The sequence below is a fragment of the Manduca sexta genome, chromosome 16 (assembly GCF_014839805.1).
Source record: "Manduca sexta isolate Smith_Timp_Sample1 chromosome 16, JHU_Msex_v1.0, whole genome shotgun sequence".
In the NCBI taxonomy this organism is placed as follows: domain Eukaryota; kingdom Metazoa; phylum Arthropoda; class Insecta; order Lepidoptera; family Sphingidae; genus Manduca; species Manduca sexta.
The window spans coordinates 282,550-299,734 of record NC_051130.1 but is presented as its reverse complement, the minus strand read 5'-3'; the positions used below and the strand labels follow the sequence as shown (position 1 = coordinate 299,734).

The 17,185-nt window shown below is 35.9% G+C and overlaps 2 protein-coding genes across 2 annotated transcripts; one reads left to right on the top strand and one right to left on the bottom strand.

Annotated features, from left to right (window-relative positions):
- Window positions 1–4,999: 4,999 nt before the first annotated feature.
- On the bottom strand, window positions 5,000–9,487 carry LOC119189471 (dnaJ homolog subfamily C member 2-like). The gene is given in 5 exon segments (XM_037439209.1): window positions 5,000–6,470; window positions 6,472–6,669; window positions 6,672–7,223; window positions 7,226–7,363; window positions 8,368–9,487. Coding segments are annotated over 5 exon segments (1,848 nt in total). The 5' UTR covers window positions 9,238–9,487; the 3' UTR covers window positions 5,000–6,380.
- Window positions 9,488–9,588: 101 nt separating this feature from the next.
- LOC119189469 (pyroglutamyl-peptidase 1-like) lies at window positions 9,589–15,358 on the top strand. The gene is made up of 3 exons (XM_037439206.1): window positions 9,589–9,935; window positions 10,448–10,689; window positions 14,206–15,358. Exons 1-3 carry the CDS (start codon window positions 9,711–9,713, stop codon window positions 14,435–14,437), a joined length of 699 nt encoding a protein of 232 aa, XP_037295103.1. The 5' UTR covers window positions 9,589–9,710; the 3' UTR covers window positions 14,438–15,358.
- Window positions 15,359–17,185: the final 1,827 nt, after the last annotated feature.

Here is a 17,185-nt window from a genome sequence, read left to right as displayed (position 1 = left end):
CGCGCATGACCTCAATGACCTTATTTAATCGCCTCTTACGGTATAAAGCAAGGAAAGTAATTGGTCTCAGTCAGGACCGTAATTAGGAACTATTCACCGGAAAAAAATGTATACAAAACTATTTGAAACATTTTAAGAATATACTTAAAAGTATATTATAAAACACTCCAAATAATTTATTCTTCTGGCATTACTTGCGACGGCAACAAGGAAATAAAATGAGTCGTCCACAAAGTTATTCAAAGATTTCGGGAAGTGATTGATAACCCAAATTAACCCGTCTACAGGTCTCTGGCTACATTCTTGATCACAATGCATACAAGATAATGTAATGAATAACATCATATTATGATTAAACGGCACAAAAGCGTTAATGTTTCGGTGCCCGGAATGGTGCTCTCTGAAGAATTTATTTCTTATAAGTTAATTTTAAATAATTTGTGTGACGTTTTATCTAAATATAAGTATTTCACGTTCTTTTGACTATTTATATAAGTATTACATAATGACGAAACTCAAATAATCTCAGCTCGTACTTGCTGCTTTCTCTCAGTAATATTAGAAATTTGACAAATGAATGTCAGGTATTATGTGAAGAACCGTGACATGCAAAATGACTACTACATTGTTATAATACTGTGAAAACGTAGTGTTAACAAACATAAATAACAATAAAATAAAAATTCTTATTACGACTACAGTTTCGGTAAAAAATAATTAACAAAATTTTGCCATTCAGTGTGCGTTGCAAATAAAAGTACAAAATTGTATCGGTCGCGTGTAGCGCCACTTTACGTGCGTCGCGAACCGTGAGGTCAAAAGTTCCATTTGTACGAGTTTTTCTGAATCGAAACACATTTTATTCCTGAACCTGCAGTTTAAATTATTGCAAATATATTTGTTTATGATAAAGTTTTAGTGATTCAATAGTTAAAGTTGCAGCTTTGTCCATCTTTGGATATATTATTTACCTACTTATGTAGATTTGATGGCAACTAAGAATTATTAAAACCGATTACCTACTCTTTTAAAAAGATTAATTATTTTTCGTGAACTAACGAATTTTGATAAAGTTTTTGACTATTTTATACTGTTTTAAACGCAACATAATTTTGAAATTATTACGTTTTAAAATTATCTATCTTTACAACACTATTTTGTAATAATAAGTATATGTAAGTATTATGTGTGGTTTCGTCATATAATTTGATTATCGATCTTCGATTAAATCTTTTCTGTACCAATCAGTTATTTCCGAATAATTTACGGTTCTAATCGAAAAATCCGTTTTGCAATAGTTTCCGACGGTATTTTATTCGCTTCTTAATATTTTGCTTTATATTTAACAAAGCTTTTAGTCAATCTAGATTTGATTTCCGTTTTTCCTGTTCCTACATATCAACGGCCTTGTTGGCGCAGCGGGCGATAAGCCTGCTTTATGTCGGGAGGCCGTGGGTTCCATCCGCATATCAAAACAAATAATAATTATTTCTAGTCTATGTGATACCTTGGGGTGTTTACTCTTAAACATATGCATAAATAAATATACTACTAATACTTAACTTGATAATTCTTGAAGATTGTCTAAACTATTGCGAACATTATATCACTCATTAGATATAAACAGCTACACGAATATAGTATATTTTAAGAGTAAGTAATGTAAGCTTTAAACGCAATGAATGGCCTTTAACGTGCCTTAACGGAACCGAACCAAACTCAATGTAATTTATCTTTATTATTAATTGTGGAACCAGATTGCACTAGTTGAGGACTGCATGCACTTTAATGATAACAATAATGATATTACAGATATAACTACGATATAACGAAGATCAACAAAACAATATTCCACTCGAACCTTTAAATGCTTAAGGATTTGGGACGTTTTGTAAATGGTAAAAGGATTCGTGTGATACAAACCACAAAATAATCGGACCAGTTTAGAAGGGCTTCAGATATAGCCTGTTGGCTAAAAATAAATACTTTTTGTCGATGTATACTCAGAATATTTATACTGGCAGTACTCGTTCTGAGGTAATTAAAGGATTGGTCCAAAAATAATTCTCGCCAGTAGCACGTATTGTATGTATTCTTGTTGTTTATAACTTGAATAGTCTATCTCGGTTAAAGATTTTATATAAAATATTATATCTACTAATAGGAAAGTATTTGTCAATGTGTGGGCACTAACCCGCTGGCGAAACGAAACTAAAATTGCTCAAACTCAATTATAAATACTAAAATTGCATACAGTCCTTACTAGAGCAATCGTTTTAGCAACATGTATATTAAGCTATTGTTCAGTCGATATTATGTAGCTTTTATTTATGATTACATTTATATTAAAGGAGTTTTGTAATTTGAAATTGTTGTTTTAATATTTCGTATGTCTTGACCTATGAAACAAGGTTAGGTCTTGAGAGGTTACGAATGAATACCCTCCTAGCCGAATTTCGGTCACGGCGCGGTGGTCAATCCTAACGGAGATCAGCCAGGTATGCAGGAGATATTATAGTGCACAAGTGTGGGCGCAATATACAGGTCTGTTCCTTCACTTGCATAGTCTCGTGAAACGGTAATCTGACATGAGATAATCAGGCGCGAGACCAATGGCTTTACGTGCTTTCCGTGACACGGGCGTATTACACCTCCAACTTCCTGACTCCGAACTGCAACTGAGTAATTTTTAAAACAGCAAAACCCAGGCACAACTATTTTAGTGCCGACCCGGGATTCGAACCTAGGACCTCAACTCCGTAGTCGTACTCGTAACGCGTACGTATTACTACAACGCCATCGAGGCAGCCGTTACGAAAACAAGTTAGTTAAACCATATGAGTTATACTCGCCATCAGTGGCGAAAGCTCCATATGTATAGCCCGATTCCTGCTGGTTTCACTTTCCTAATCTATGTAAAATCTACTCATCATAAGAACGATTTGCACACCGCATTCATGCATATCAGTGCATGAGTTCTGTCGGGTCCCTTTCGGAAAATTACACGCATCGCCACTGCTGTCTACGAGAACACAAGCGTAAATATATGGTGATAAAAATGTGACTAGCAACTTAAGTGTAAATGGAAATATTGTCTTGAAGGCCTGATCTACATATCAAATAAGGAGAACTCGATGACATCTTGAGCCGCAAAAACCCATTGACAGATGCAGTTATATTGCAGAGCAACACAATGCTCGGAATAACAGAACACCTGTCGCCGCTCACGAGGTGACCTTGGGGAGGGCGCGTCCTCCCACATCTGTTACTGAATACATGCATATACTCACGATGTATCTTCCATTGTGAGCGTGCATCGAATTTAAGATTAACTACTCATAATATGAAAATTTTAAGCGAATAAATCTAAAAAGTATTGTGTTTGCTAGTATTGAAAATGCAAATCTGGAAGTTTCGTGGTACAAACCGTGTGCGTGGATGTATAAGGTAAAAGTTCGCGTAGTCCGTATCAATAAGTAATTTACGAATCAATTGTGGGAATCGTTTTGATGAACTGCGAGGCGATAAAATAAACAAAGAACAATGTGCGAACAAAAGATCACGACATTCGACAGTGAAGTTACAAAGCATGGTAACGGTATAGCAAAGTAATGCAGATGCAATTCAATGACTAGATAATCAACGTGCAATCAACACAATAGGCTAGTTTAGTCATATTTTTTATTAAGTGTCCAAAAATCGTAGTTTAAAGCCGAACATAGAGAGCACGATCAAAATCCGGAAGACAAAAATAAAGAAGACACAAGCTTTTGAAACCCGATGGAAGGGCTAGATGTCAAAAACTGAACAAGCGATGCAATATTATCTTGGTAATGAAATGGAGAATCACGAGGCGCGAGAAAGAGCAACGATACACATTTTTACACTTTGCAATATTTGAAGTAAGATTTATTGGTCCATTTTCAACTAATTTTATGGCTGCTTTGACAAAATAGCTTTCTTATTATTTACAATTCCGTATAAAGTAATTGTAAAAATCGAACGTAGTGAAACATCCTAGCTACTTTTACTCGTAGTGTAAGTAGGTATGTGGCTGAGATGGTAGGTTGCAGGTTTTATTACCACGTGACACAAAATTTTATCCGTAAATATTTTCATCGCTTTATTACTGGTACATAATCCAGTAAAGAAATATATAAGACTATACTAAGTTTTTGGAGTTTAGAAATCGTAATATTTACCTACTTAAATCAAGCGTAGAACGCTGTCTCCACACCGGTAATGCAATTTACATAAAAATTTGCTTAACTACAAAAAAATAAAATACTTTCTTTAGGCCTATTAATAAAGTAAACCGGATAACAATGTTCCATGTCGTTGAGTTCATATCAAAGCAAAACCCTGGCGGGTGCCGAAATCTCTATAGATATTTGTATATTTTGATAAACAAACTAGCTCGAAGTAAAGGATACTTTAAGATATGCGAAAGTTTTATAAGGAATTTTTTCACGTTCCAGCCCAGGAAGAGCTGTGCTAATTTCCAGTCTACCCACATATGCCGATTGACAGATTTGTTCATTTCATAAATAACAGCCTATCTTCTGCATTTTGAAACGAGAGCATATCAAATGCAAATCTACCATATCATTGTATTACATTAAATGGTATTCCTCGTAAACGTAAGTAGATTCACACCGATAAGTATATTGAGAACTTCTTAATAAACTATCGTATGAAAAAAAACGATATACACTTGTTTAGCGTTTTGTTATCTACGTACTGTTTATTGCCATATCTTGGCGTAGTTCTCCATTGTAATTTCACACTGTATTCTAAGAACCAGCTATCACATTTTAATTATAATTGAAGTTAAATAATTGCCTATAATATACCTATTGATTTTGTGAAGCCACTTCTAAAAGACACTCCATAAAATATAATTAGGTAATTCATAAATCAGTACTTACGCCGTTTCCAATATGTAATCAAGTCTTATATCTAGCCTTTAAAGGGATGTTAACCACAAAATAAAACACAATTCATTTTAAATTGACTATGTTCATCTTTAACCAAAAATAAATATAAAAATATGACACAAGATGTACAGTTTACGTGGTTCTTACGGATGGACATACATACGTATAAATGAGATAGGATATTCACTAGGAGACAAACAAAACCAGGACTTTACTAATCGCTCTATAAAAAACCATAGACAAAGTGGACTGAACTATACCACATAATGATCACTCCGTAGAAAGAGACAAAGCGACTGTGCGGCCATTGACTTCTATTCTGTAGGTTTGTAGATGTGTAAATCTAGGGGCGGCACGATAGGTTTATCTCTCACAATTTTCTGCTCAAATAATCTTATATTTATTGACTGATTCCTATAAACGGTATAGCGAATTGACCAATCAGGATAGTTTGACATGCTTACAGATGAATTATTGATTTTTTCTTAACATTAACGCCTAATTAGCTGTTGGGATAGTTTATTGGAATCGGCCGTATGTCTACGAGCAAAAATAGAACTATCACAGACGTCTAAAATGTTTATTAGTAAGGCAATACGGGTTTATGGCATCAAAGCATTTGTAATCTAATCGTATAGATGGATTTCTGACTGGTAGAGAATCGACGGGATGACATTCGTCATGGGGTGACTTCAATGACTATTGTGAAAAAAATTCAATGATGGACAAATCGGGGACCTTTTTGGCCTTGTTATTTTGAGTTGATTATCATTGTAGACCTTGTTTTTTATATTGGAGGCACCGACCATGACTAGTGTTGTAGTAGGTTCTGCGTACTTAGCGCAAATCAGGTTTACCAGGAACCACGAAACACTTTTGTGTCGTCCTCAAGCGATTTTTAGCGAAAGTTGCATTTATGAAAAAAATATTTTACTAACGCATTTTACAGACGTCAAAATATTACAAATGCTTTGCTGCACCCATTTTATAATAGAAGGCCAAATACAAGAACGGCCTATGAGGAAATTAGTCCAATGTAACGCGAAGAAAATTCATGAGTAAATATTTTAGTTTGCAAGATTTAAAGTTTCGCCGTATAACCATTATTAATGTTATTACCTCCAAATTGCGTTAAATAGGTATCTATATAGATACCCCATAACAAATTTTTCAAACAAGCCTCGTTAGACCGTTCTTGTGTGGACACCGCGAATTCATAAAAATGGTTGCTTTAGCTCTAAAACTTCATTAGTTCACATTGTCATGTATAAAATAGGTTAAAATATGTGTATTTGTGTATGATAAGCTGTGTTTTCTAAACAGCTAAAAACTCAACAATTCAAATTCATTTTTTATTTTACATAAAGGCATAATACCGTGTCAATTATGTATAATCGTGTAATTTAGTTAACAATTTGTTACATATCTAATTGTTTGTCGGTGCTATTTGGCGAGGTTCGCCGCCTGTTTCTTCGCCTTCACCAGTTCCACGAGCTCCTTGTATCTCTTCATGCAGTCTTTTTGGTGCGGGTTTTGGGAGGCAGTCAGCAATCTTCTCCCATCTCTCGGGAGTGTTTACTGGGAACGTCTTGATCGCCTGCTCGAGTAACTCTTGCTCAGTTTTGGTCCACGCTCTATCCTCAGGCTTGTTGTCGTCAGCAGCTTTTGAGTTTGAAACACCGTTAACCAATTTGACGGGATCGCTTTTTGATATACCGCTGTCATCGACGTGATTAGTGACCTTTTTCTTTCTTTCTCAAACATATCGAAAGCTTCCTCATTTGCTGCCTTCTTCAGATTGCTCTTGGAGAAGTCTGAACTTTGCAAATCTTTTGCTTTATTCAACACATCTTTTGCTGTGAATCGTTTTTCATCTGTGAAAACACCATGCTGGTTCAGGAAATTCGCTACCACTTCCCACCTTTGATTTGTACCAGCAGGGAATAGATTTACGGCTTTGATGAGCAATTGTGTTAACTCCACTGTCCACTCAATAGGGGCTTTCACAGCTGAATCCTTCTTTGCTTTTTGTTCCTCAGCTTTCTTGGTCTCAAACATAGCTTTTCTTTCAGCTTCAAGTTTGTCTTCTGTTTCTTTAACTATTCTGAGGAATGCTTCTTTCCCATTTGATTCTAAATCTTTCATAAAATCTTGGAGTTCATTAACTTTTAATAGTTCACATATTTTTTCAACGGCGGCCATATTAGCAACAGTTTCATCTTCACTTTCTGCATAATAGTTATTGGATTTGCATAGGTCTCTGAGTGCTTTCCGGCTCTCCCTTCCCTGAGGTTCTTCTTCTGTTGTTCTCGCTCTGCTCTGGCTGCCTCTAGACGCGCCTTCTCCGCCTCCTCCGCTTTCTGTTTAGCGAGCTGCGCTTCTTTAATGAGACGCTCTTCTTCAGCTTTCTTGGCTTGGACTGCATCCTGAAAATCAGACACAAAATAAATTACTATAGAAACTACTAACTGATTTTGACGTTAATATTTTTAGGCTTAGCAGTGATAGCCTAGTTGGGAGTGGAACGGACTCCCAAAATGAATGTCTGATCTTTCAAAACCCAAAGGCAAGCCATGTTTCTAAAGTTATATTTTTTGTGAATTATCACTTGCTTTAATGGTAAAGGAAAACATCATGAGGAAACGTGCATACCTGAGAAGTTATCTCTAAGAATTTCAAAGGTATATAACTGCCAATTCACATTAGGCCAGTTGGTGTACTAAGGCCTCAATCCTCTCAGTGCTAGAGGAGCCCCATGCCCAGCGGTGGGCAGTACAAAATATAGGTCTGGTATAGTTATATTTTTAGGCTATCTATACTGATAAAATAAATACTATAGTTTGAATATTTGTTACAATTTTTTTTTAATGCCTCAGTAGGCAAACAAGCAAGCGGTCTGATGGTAAGCAACATCTGCCGCCCATGGATCAAAGCAACACCGGGGGCACCGCCAAGCTGTTGCCTACTGGAATGTTGTTACTCATTCACATCAGAATGGCTGAATGGATCTGGATGAAATATGTCATGTAGATTACAGCCTGGAATAGCACTCTCACTTATTTCCAGAAAATATATAGTGGAATTTTTATACAACAAATTGTCTGGTGGAAAAGGATCGGATTTACATATTAAATTACAATTTTAATAAGTCTCTATCATCACATTTCTAATAACATGATATTTTATTACACTTACAGACCTTAATTTCAAGTATAATTAAATATAATATGTGAAGTTTCCAAATCAATATTAGTTTAACTTAGTGGGCATAAACACAAATCTTCTCAGCTTAGTATTAAATAAAAAAAAATTCTACATTAGTTGATACAATCTGAATTAGATGGTATCTATAGGGATCCACAATTATATTTTTTTAGTTATTTGTTACAAACCTTTTTCAATAAAAGAGAACAATAAAAATGTAATATACCTGTCTTGCTCTTTTTGCTGCTAACTTTTTGTCCTTGTCCTCCTGCTTGAAACGTTGCAGTCTGGGATCGTGAGCGTACGCGAGATCCACCAGGCTGCGTATCCTAGCCATCTCCTCTTTCTTTAGCTTGGCGCGGGCGGCTTTATTTTGCTTCTCTATCCATCTCCGTTCCTCCCGGTCTGCTCCCTTCTCCTTCTCCTCCTCGTCAAGGTAAGAGAACTCACGCCACGACTCAAACTCGTACCAGAACGCATAGAACCTCTCCACATGTTCCCTGGAGCTGTTTTCATCACCTAGGAATGGGACATTTCTCTTTTCCGACCACCGAGCATTTGATTCGAAGCAATTGGCAAATGCTTTGTAAAATCCGTCCTTTTTAATCTCCGCCGGTGTGGGTATGCTGTCGTCTATGGTGTGGTCTACGGAGTCATAAGATCTGCGTTTGGACGGCGTGCCGAGGGTCTCGTAGGCCTTAGTGATGCACGTGAAGTAGTCGTCGTCGCTCCTCACCTCCTCGCCCTGTGCCTTGCGCTTGTCCGGGTGGTGTTTCAACACTTTCTGTCGGTACGCGCGCTTGATGTCGTCGTCAGTGGCTTTGTAACGGAGGTTCTTCATGCCCAGCACCGCGTAGTGATCCTGCATCTTCCAATCCTTGGGGTCCAAGCTCCGCAGGTACTCCACGTCATCGTCGAAGATCACCTCCTCGGCCTTTTCGTTTGCTTTAGACGTGCTGAGCAACGCATCATCGCCGTGACATTTTATGCTATAATATCTGAGGAACGGCGCGCCCGCACACTCCACTTTCTTCTTCACTATTGGCCATGGTATCGCTACCACTTTTCTATTATTACTCAAACCCGACTCGCTCATTATAAATTAATTTTAATCGAAAAATATGGATTCACTAACATAACCTATATACAGAAGAAAACAGCTGGTTCTCAGATACCGGCTATTATGGTATGAAATCACTACCGTTTTGTAAAACTGATTAAAAGAAATTATATTTAGAATCTCTAAGAGTTAATGCTATAATGCACACATTTTAATTATAAAAAATAAAAGGCGCCATGGAACAATAGCACGACGTTGAACGAGTGAATGACGCATGGAATGACAATTGGCTGACATTTCTAATGTCATTGAAATCGTAGAGTATATAATTTTTTTATTCCATTGCTGCATTTGTTTGGACGTGTATCCAAAACAATTTTGTTTTTTCAATTATACCAACATACAGAAATAATATCAGCTGACCACTGTCACTGTCAAAATTCAGGAAAGTAAACACTATCTCACACTGATGATTTGTTTTCAATTCCTCCGAAGGGCCGGTCGTTAAAATGTGTAACGACATGGACAACTTATTCAAACCCATTATCATGGTGACAGGGTTCGGCCCGTTCGCTAACCACCCAGTGAACGCGAGCTGGGAAGCGGTCAAGCTCATTAACAAAGAGGAAATCGAAAGGAAACACAACTGCGAGCTTGTACTCATCGAAATCCCTGTTACTTATGAAAATGTTGACGAGTTTGTGCCTGCCTTGTGGGAAACACACAGTCCTAAAGTAAGCGATATATTTTTAAAGTATTTTTTATTTATATTTCTAACTAGGTTTTCGTTTCAAAATGTGCATGAACGGCAGTAGTCTGAACTTACCAAAATTGTTCTTACGCGATATTAATTACTCTAGATCAATATTCGGAATTAAAGCTAAAAAAATATACTTACTTCAGTTATTAGTTCTATTCAGTCAGACAGACTGAGGGGTCTGAGTATGAGGAAACAATCTCTGTTACTAATATTATAGTATATGTGAAAGTTTGTGATACTGTTTGGATGTTTGTTACAACTGAACAGATTTATATGACATGTGGAACATGCATAGACCATGCCCTGGATTAACATATAGACTTACTTTTTATCTTGATAATTTGGTGTTATGGAAAATGATAGAATTAAAAAAAAATGCACTGGTATTTTATAGTGTTTTAGGTACATTTGTAGTAGGAAAGGCCTTTCAATTGAGTAAAGCTGTAAGGAACACCTAGTAAATTATAAAATTCACATTATCCCCAGTTCATGATGCATGTTGGAGTATCTGGTGTCGCCAACTGCTTCACAATAGAAATGCAAGCCCACAAGAAAGGCTACCAGCGTATGGACTACTTTGACAAATGTCCTGCTGACCACGTCTGCCCGGCAGAGGGTGCCATCAGAATCCACACAAAGCTCAATGTGGAGGGATTGTGCAAAGAGTTCAATGATAGCATTTCACCTGAGGAGAAAACAAGTGCTGTGTGCTCTAAAGATGCTGGGAGGTATTTATTTAATTCCATTTTTTTATGGTTGTATCAGTGATTGTTGAGTAACTTTAATTGGTTAGGCAGCACACACAATGGAAGGTCTTAAAAAAAAATCTTTTTCCCCAACTTGCAACATTTTTATTGATGTTATATAGCCTATAGCCTTCCTTGATAAATGGGCTATCTGACACTAAAAGAATTTTTCAATTCAAACCGACAGTTCCTGAGATTAGTGTGTTCAAACAAACTCTTCAACTTCATATAATAGTATAGATTACTCCCAGGGTATGAAATTTAAAGATGAATAGCAAAGGGTGTTTATTGCTAATGTTTAATTTAATAACGACAATGAGTAGTACCATCTAGTTAGTTTAGATATTCATTCTCAAAGACATTTTATGAGTACTATTGCACCAAAGAATATAGCATTGGCCATATCAGGATAAGTGACTGTAATAATATTAATGCTGTTGGGTAAATTACCTCTGTTACATTTTATTTTTATTTATTTTAGGAAAACAAACAATTCTAAATTATAAAATAATAATTTAGGTATGTTGACACATTATAAGCGGGCATATGAAACAGATAAACGTAACGAACATTACATCATTGAGGAGATGTATCAATATTATGTTAACATTATGTTATTAATACTATTATAAACAGAAATGTATTGAGAGTTTAGAAACAGTTTGCTGCAACAGTAAATCGTTTGATGCAAGTATTCTAAAAGTCTGCCTTTAAAACTTTAAAGCTGATAGAGAAAATATATCGCCATCTGGGAAGATATTCTTGTAGGATTTATGATTCGACGTAAGGGAGAGCACACACTAACATCTGTCCTGCAGGAGCCACTCGCCAAAAGCGTACGCGCTCTTATCTCGCGCCGATGTACACTGGACAGTTCTAGATACTTAGGTGTTCTAGGTGTTAACAAATTTTGTTATAAATTTCGATGCAATTGACATATCCATGGGTTATTTTATAGAGAAACATTGCTGCAGTTGAGTACGCCTGGATTTTGAAGTGAGCATTTTTGTAATAAAACAAATTATTCATAACATTAAATCATGCATTCTGGATTTCCAAAAAGGAAAACAGTGGGATTTAGAGGATGGAAGTGAATGAGGAAAATTTGACAATATGTAAATTTACCTTAGGTTTTGTATCATTGTACATGGGTGAGTCACATTGTCATTATGTATAAACTTCTAAATATTTATTACATGTGACGTTTATGATGTTTTTATTGAATGCATACCCAATATAGGGGCCATTTCACCTGTAAGCACGTTTTCAGAAATAAAAAACAGTAAAAAATACTAGATTACCAATCTATAGTCAGATTTATCGCTGCGAATCTTGTTTATATACCATTGAAATTGGTTTAGCTCTTTCGGAGATCAACGCGTACTATTCCCTAGCTAAACTCTTATTATCGCGCATTCATTATTGTACTTTAATATTATATATTTTTTATATTGATTACTTTTAGCTACACCCTGTACAGGTATATTATTTGCGTTAATCACACCAATGTTATGGCAGGTATTTATACTTACTGCTCAGCAATGAATGCTGACCGCAGTATGTTGTTATTGAAACTTGTACGAACACAATATGTGCAAATATATTGCACAGCGCACAAATTGATTTCGAAATGTTATGAAATGTCAGTCAGTGGCTGATAACATCATTGATACAAGATCTATACTATGAATATAATTTTATATAACAGATAAATGTGGTAACATGGTATATACATATACTTAATTGAATACGCATTTTCTTAGTGTAATACATTCGAGGAAGATTAAAACTGTAATACATCCAAAGATTATTGTTAAAAGCCATTTAGAAACCAAAACAAAATAATAATCCAATGTTTTGTGTCACAGATATAAGTATTTATACCTACGTAACTAAGGTTATTTGATACTAGGATTTTGTAATCGGAATTCGAGATAATGAAATCCTCTAAGTTCACTATCGAAACATCAATGTCTATTGCCTATAAAAGGAAAAATAATACAGTAGGTATTCAGTATTTTTATTTATTTTTATTCTGTGTAGCCAGTGTGTACCTACACTAGACATCATGATGGAGGTAATTAATAATCATCGGGGAATCAATTTGTGTTTGGATCTGGAAACGGAGGTCAGTCTGACAAGCAGGAGACATGGGCACAAGTGTGTGCGCAATACGCGCTCTTTGTTCACTCCCATAGTCCAGTCTGACGGTAATCCGACATGACCGGTGAAAGACGAGGCGCAGGACCAACGGGCTTATGTGCTTTCAAAGGCACGGGTGCACACTGCTAACTTCCTGACTCCAAATTGCGACATAAACAGATAAATTAAAATAAGTATAAGAATCAATTAACAAGTAATAAAAAGTCCGAGTTGGTTCAAGAATCCGTACATTGAAGGACGAGGGAGAATTCCGCTTCTTACGTACAATAGCGGCTGATTACAAATGCAGTTGTGCGGCTGCCCTAACATATCGGAGGCTTGTCTCTAGTTTTACCTTACAGAATCACAATAATGTAAAAGTCAGTTAACCATGTAGTTTATGTTAATATCTATTAAATAGAATTGTTTTTTACACTGTAGAAAAATCTGTAAAAAAGGAAAATATTCACTTATAGGTACGCGCGAGTCAAACGAAAATAGTGAGAAAACTGTCTTATAATTAAGTATATTTTATTTTTTTTTATCAATAAAACTAAATAAGTTTATCTTTTTTTAAGTAACGTTTTACACATAATGACTCGACCCGTAGATGTAAAATAAAGAAGTGTAAGTTTCGGACAAAATACTAATATTTCACTAATTTATTTTACACATTCTAATGCCATTACCACTAGGTAAAATAATGCATTGCAAGAGCAATACCACACTTTCAGTCAAAAATATACTCACGCACACACCATATTTACGCTTAACAAATTAATAAAAAACTATTAAAAGTAAAGCCGCTATATTATGTGTTTTCATTTATTAACGCAATGTCAAAATTACCCTATAAACTTAAGGTTATAGCACTTATTTTTCATACATTTTGTTTCACCTTTAATCTGGGTAACTAAACAAGTATTGACAAGTAAAGAATTTAAATTCACGTCTAGTAGTTAGTGATTAGTTCTCGCAAAATTTAATACGACGAAATTTTAAAGGCCGAAATATCCATGCATATTAATTATTTTTACGTTTTTCTTTCAACTGCGAGAACTAATCACTCACTAGACGTGAATTTAAATTCTTTACTTGTCAATACTTGTTTAGTTACCCAGATTAAAGGTGAAACAAAATGTATGAAAATGGACCTTAAGCTATAACCTTAAGTAATCGAAGTTTGAACTGCTTTCCTGGCTATTACTTCCTTTCATAACATCCTGTTTAACGTAGTCCTGAAATTCCCACTTTCAACTCTTCAAAGATCAGTACGATTCCATGGCAGATGACTTATTATATGAAACAACTACACGATGACTCCTACTGATTTATTTAATATTTTACCTATTCCAGATATCTGTGCGAGTACATCTATTATACCTCTTTAAGCGTGGACAACAAAAGAACTCTGTTCGTGCACGTCCCTGACATCAACGTGTACCCCTCGGAGCAGACCGCACGAGGCCTCGAGAGAATCCTCGACATCTGTCTAGACCAGATAAACCAAGCCGAACAAACGAAAGAAGTCACAGAGAAGCTAAAGGAAACCAATTTAAACGATGGACACGATAGTAATAAAATTTAGGTGATAAATAAGCTTAGGCGGCCGTATAGTTGCTAGGCATGCTGAAAAGCTTTGGCATTAGATTCTTGGCATGAAGTGTCGCCTTTTATTGTGGTTTTGAAAGCTGTACAACCCTTCTAGAATGTGGTAAACAACACGACACGAACGGCTTTGTCGTTTGATTGTGACTGGCGTGTCTCACACGTTAGTTTCGTGTTAAACGACACGACCGTTCTTGTCATCCGATTGTGATAGGTCGAAAGAACAACACGTGACTCACGTGTCCAATTCTTGACCAATCGTAATGAAACGATCGGATACACGTGCCATGTTTTATTCCACATTCTAAAGGGGTTGAGCACGAGGAACAAATTGTATATTTCAAGCAATCTACATACGTATGTACTTATTGCATTTACAATATAAATTGTAGACTGTAATCAAACTTTTTACCTCAGTATATCTATACCATTTACGGTTTTATGCCGCGAGAGCAGGAACGTACTATGTGAAGATTTAGTTTAATATGACTGCCAAGGAAAATTGTTGAGTAGTCACAAAGTGTATACAATTTCAGTAAGATATAATTATACTTACTTATAACCCATTTCAGGCGCAGTTGATAGACGTCGCCAACAATTCAAGCGACTTGCTCATAATATTAGTTATTTTAAATATCAAAAACATTCAAAGGAATAAAATAATCTTATTAGAAGGACGCCATACGTACATAATTTAAAAAAATGGTTTCATAGCCTCACTAAAAATGATAAAAATCTTAATATATACTAATCTTGTCTTGCGGCAATTTAGTATAATTGTATTTTGGGCAGTTGGGACCCCCAGTTAAATGAGTTTCTAATATCAAATACGCAATTTTTACTGTTAATTTTGACCTATAACTACAGTTTTGAAGAAGGAATAAAATATGTTATTTTAGTTGTTTTTTTTTTCACTTAGCAATTTCACATTATTGTATTGCGAGGGGCGGGATTCCCAGTTATTTGACTTTGTGATACCAAATACGTATTTTTTTAGCTAATTTCGAACTGCGCAATATTTAAACAACTTATGAAATGTACAAATTGTATATTGTTATTATACGTTTATTAGTTGATTGCTTTTTTTTATTTTCAATGTTTCTATATTACCTATTTAGGTAATTGATTTTATTGACTTGTTCTAATATAAAGTTATCTGATGTGATTTTCAGCGTGCGTGGGTATTCCATAAGACCATGACCTCGGTCGATGCGGCTCATCCTCTGACCAACATGATCAAATTAGGCAGTCAGTGCAAACCGAAATAAGGAATACCAAATAAAATGTTGTGTACTACATAGATACATACATAGTATTACGCTTCTATGGTATAGGGGTAGGCAGACTGTGGATTGCCACTTTGCACGATTCTGGCATACTTCCCTCACTTCCTCCGCCTTCATCAATTTTTTCATGCATTCCCGCCGGTTCAGGGTACTTTTGACCTAGCCTTCACTGAGAATGTCAGATATCTGTCATTCGGAGGTTCGGTGCGGTCGACCCCACCGGCTCTTACATCCACATTCACCTTATATATCTTCTTTCTCAGTCTCCTATCATCCATCCTCTACAAATGCCCAAACCAGCTTATTGTGTTGCAGCCTATATAAGATCATAATGATAATTACCTCAATTAATATATTGTTCAGACTTTCGCTGCACTGACTGCCACTAAATAATGCCAAAAGAAAGTGTTCCTACAGCTGTATACCTCGGAGACAGCACCTAGTTACGAAGTCAGGACGAGTTTTAAATAAATAAAAAATAATTTATTTTTAAAAGTTTATTAGGAGCCCATAAAGCAATCAACATAAATCACTCATTGCACCAGTAATAAAAAACATTAACAATAAAGTAAAACCTGGTTTCCATACATAGACAATTGAAATATGAAGTCTAACTTGAAATAGACATTATAATTATGTAACTCTTTCTATGCGGTGTGTTATGAAGTCGGCAAAACTGTTACGAAGGTTGGGGGATAATGGGTATATCTAATTGGTTCAATGCCAGTGTAGGAACACACACACTTGCGCAGCTATGTAACTACACGTACGAAGTTGTGCGGGAACGTTATCACATTATACTCTCATATGTGAGAGTCAGCCTGGGTACGTATCACCGCAATGTCCATTTTTGTCGCCAAGCAGCAGTGTAGTTACTGTTGTGTTCTGGTTTGAAGAAAATTGTAGCCAGTGTAACTACTGGACATAAGACTTATCTCAGGTCTTCGGATAGTGAGCGCGGCGGAATACTAAACGCTATTTTGTTACTCAAGTTCTTGTATGGTGTTTCTACTGTTTGCGTTTTGCGTTTTTTGTTATGGGCGGACGTATAGCCTACCGCCTTTTAAGCAATCAAAAAAAAAAAACTACTCCACAGCTTGGCTACTATTACATCATGGGACAGAATACAGAAGGCGAACAGTGGCTTCACTTCTCTTCTTACGTCTTCAGGCATAAAAGGCGTTTGTGTCTTCTCCAATGATTAGTGAATATATGAATGACGTCATAACACGTCCACTGTAAAATGTAGACGTCCTGTAACGTTGGCCGCATAGAACGAGTTACATACAACGTAGACGTCAAGTTGACAACAATAATGCATTGAAATAGTTTTAAATCGCGTGACGTACAGGGGCGTAGAGAACATAGGTATTTAAACTGATCACATTTAGTGCTCAGTTTAAAGAGGAAAGAAGATATTGCGATAAGGAAATTGACACAAG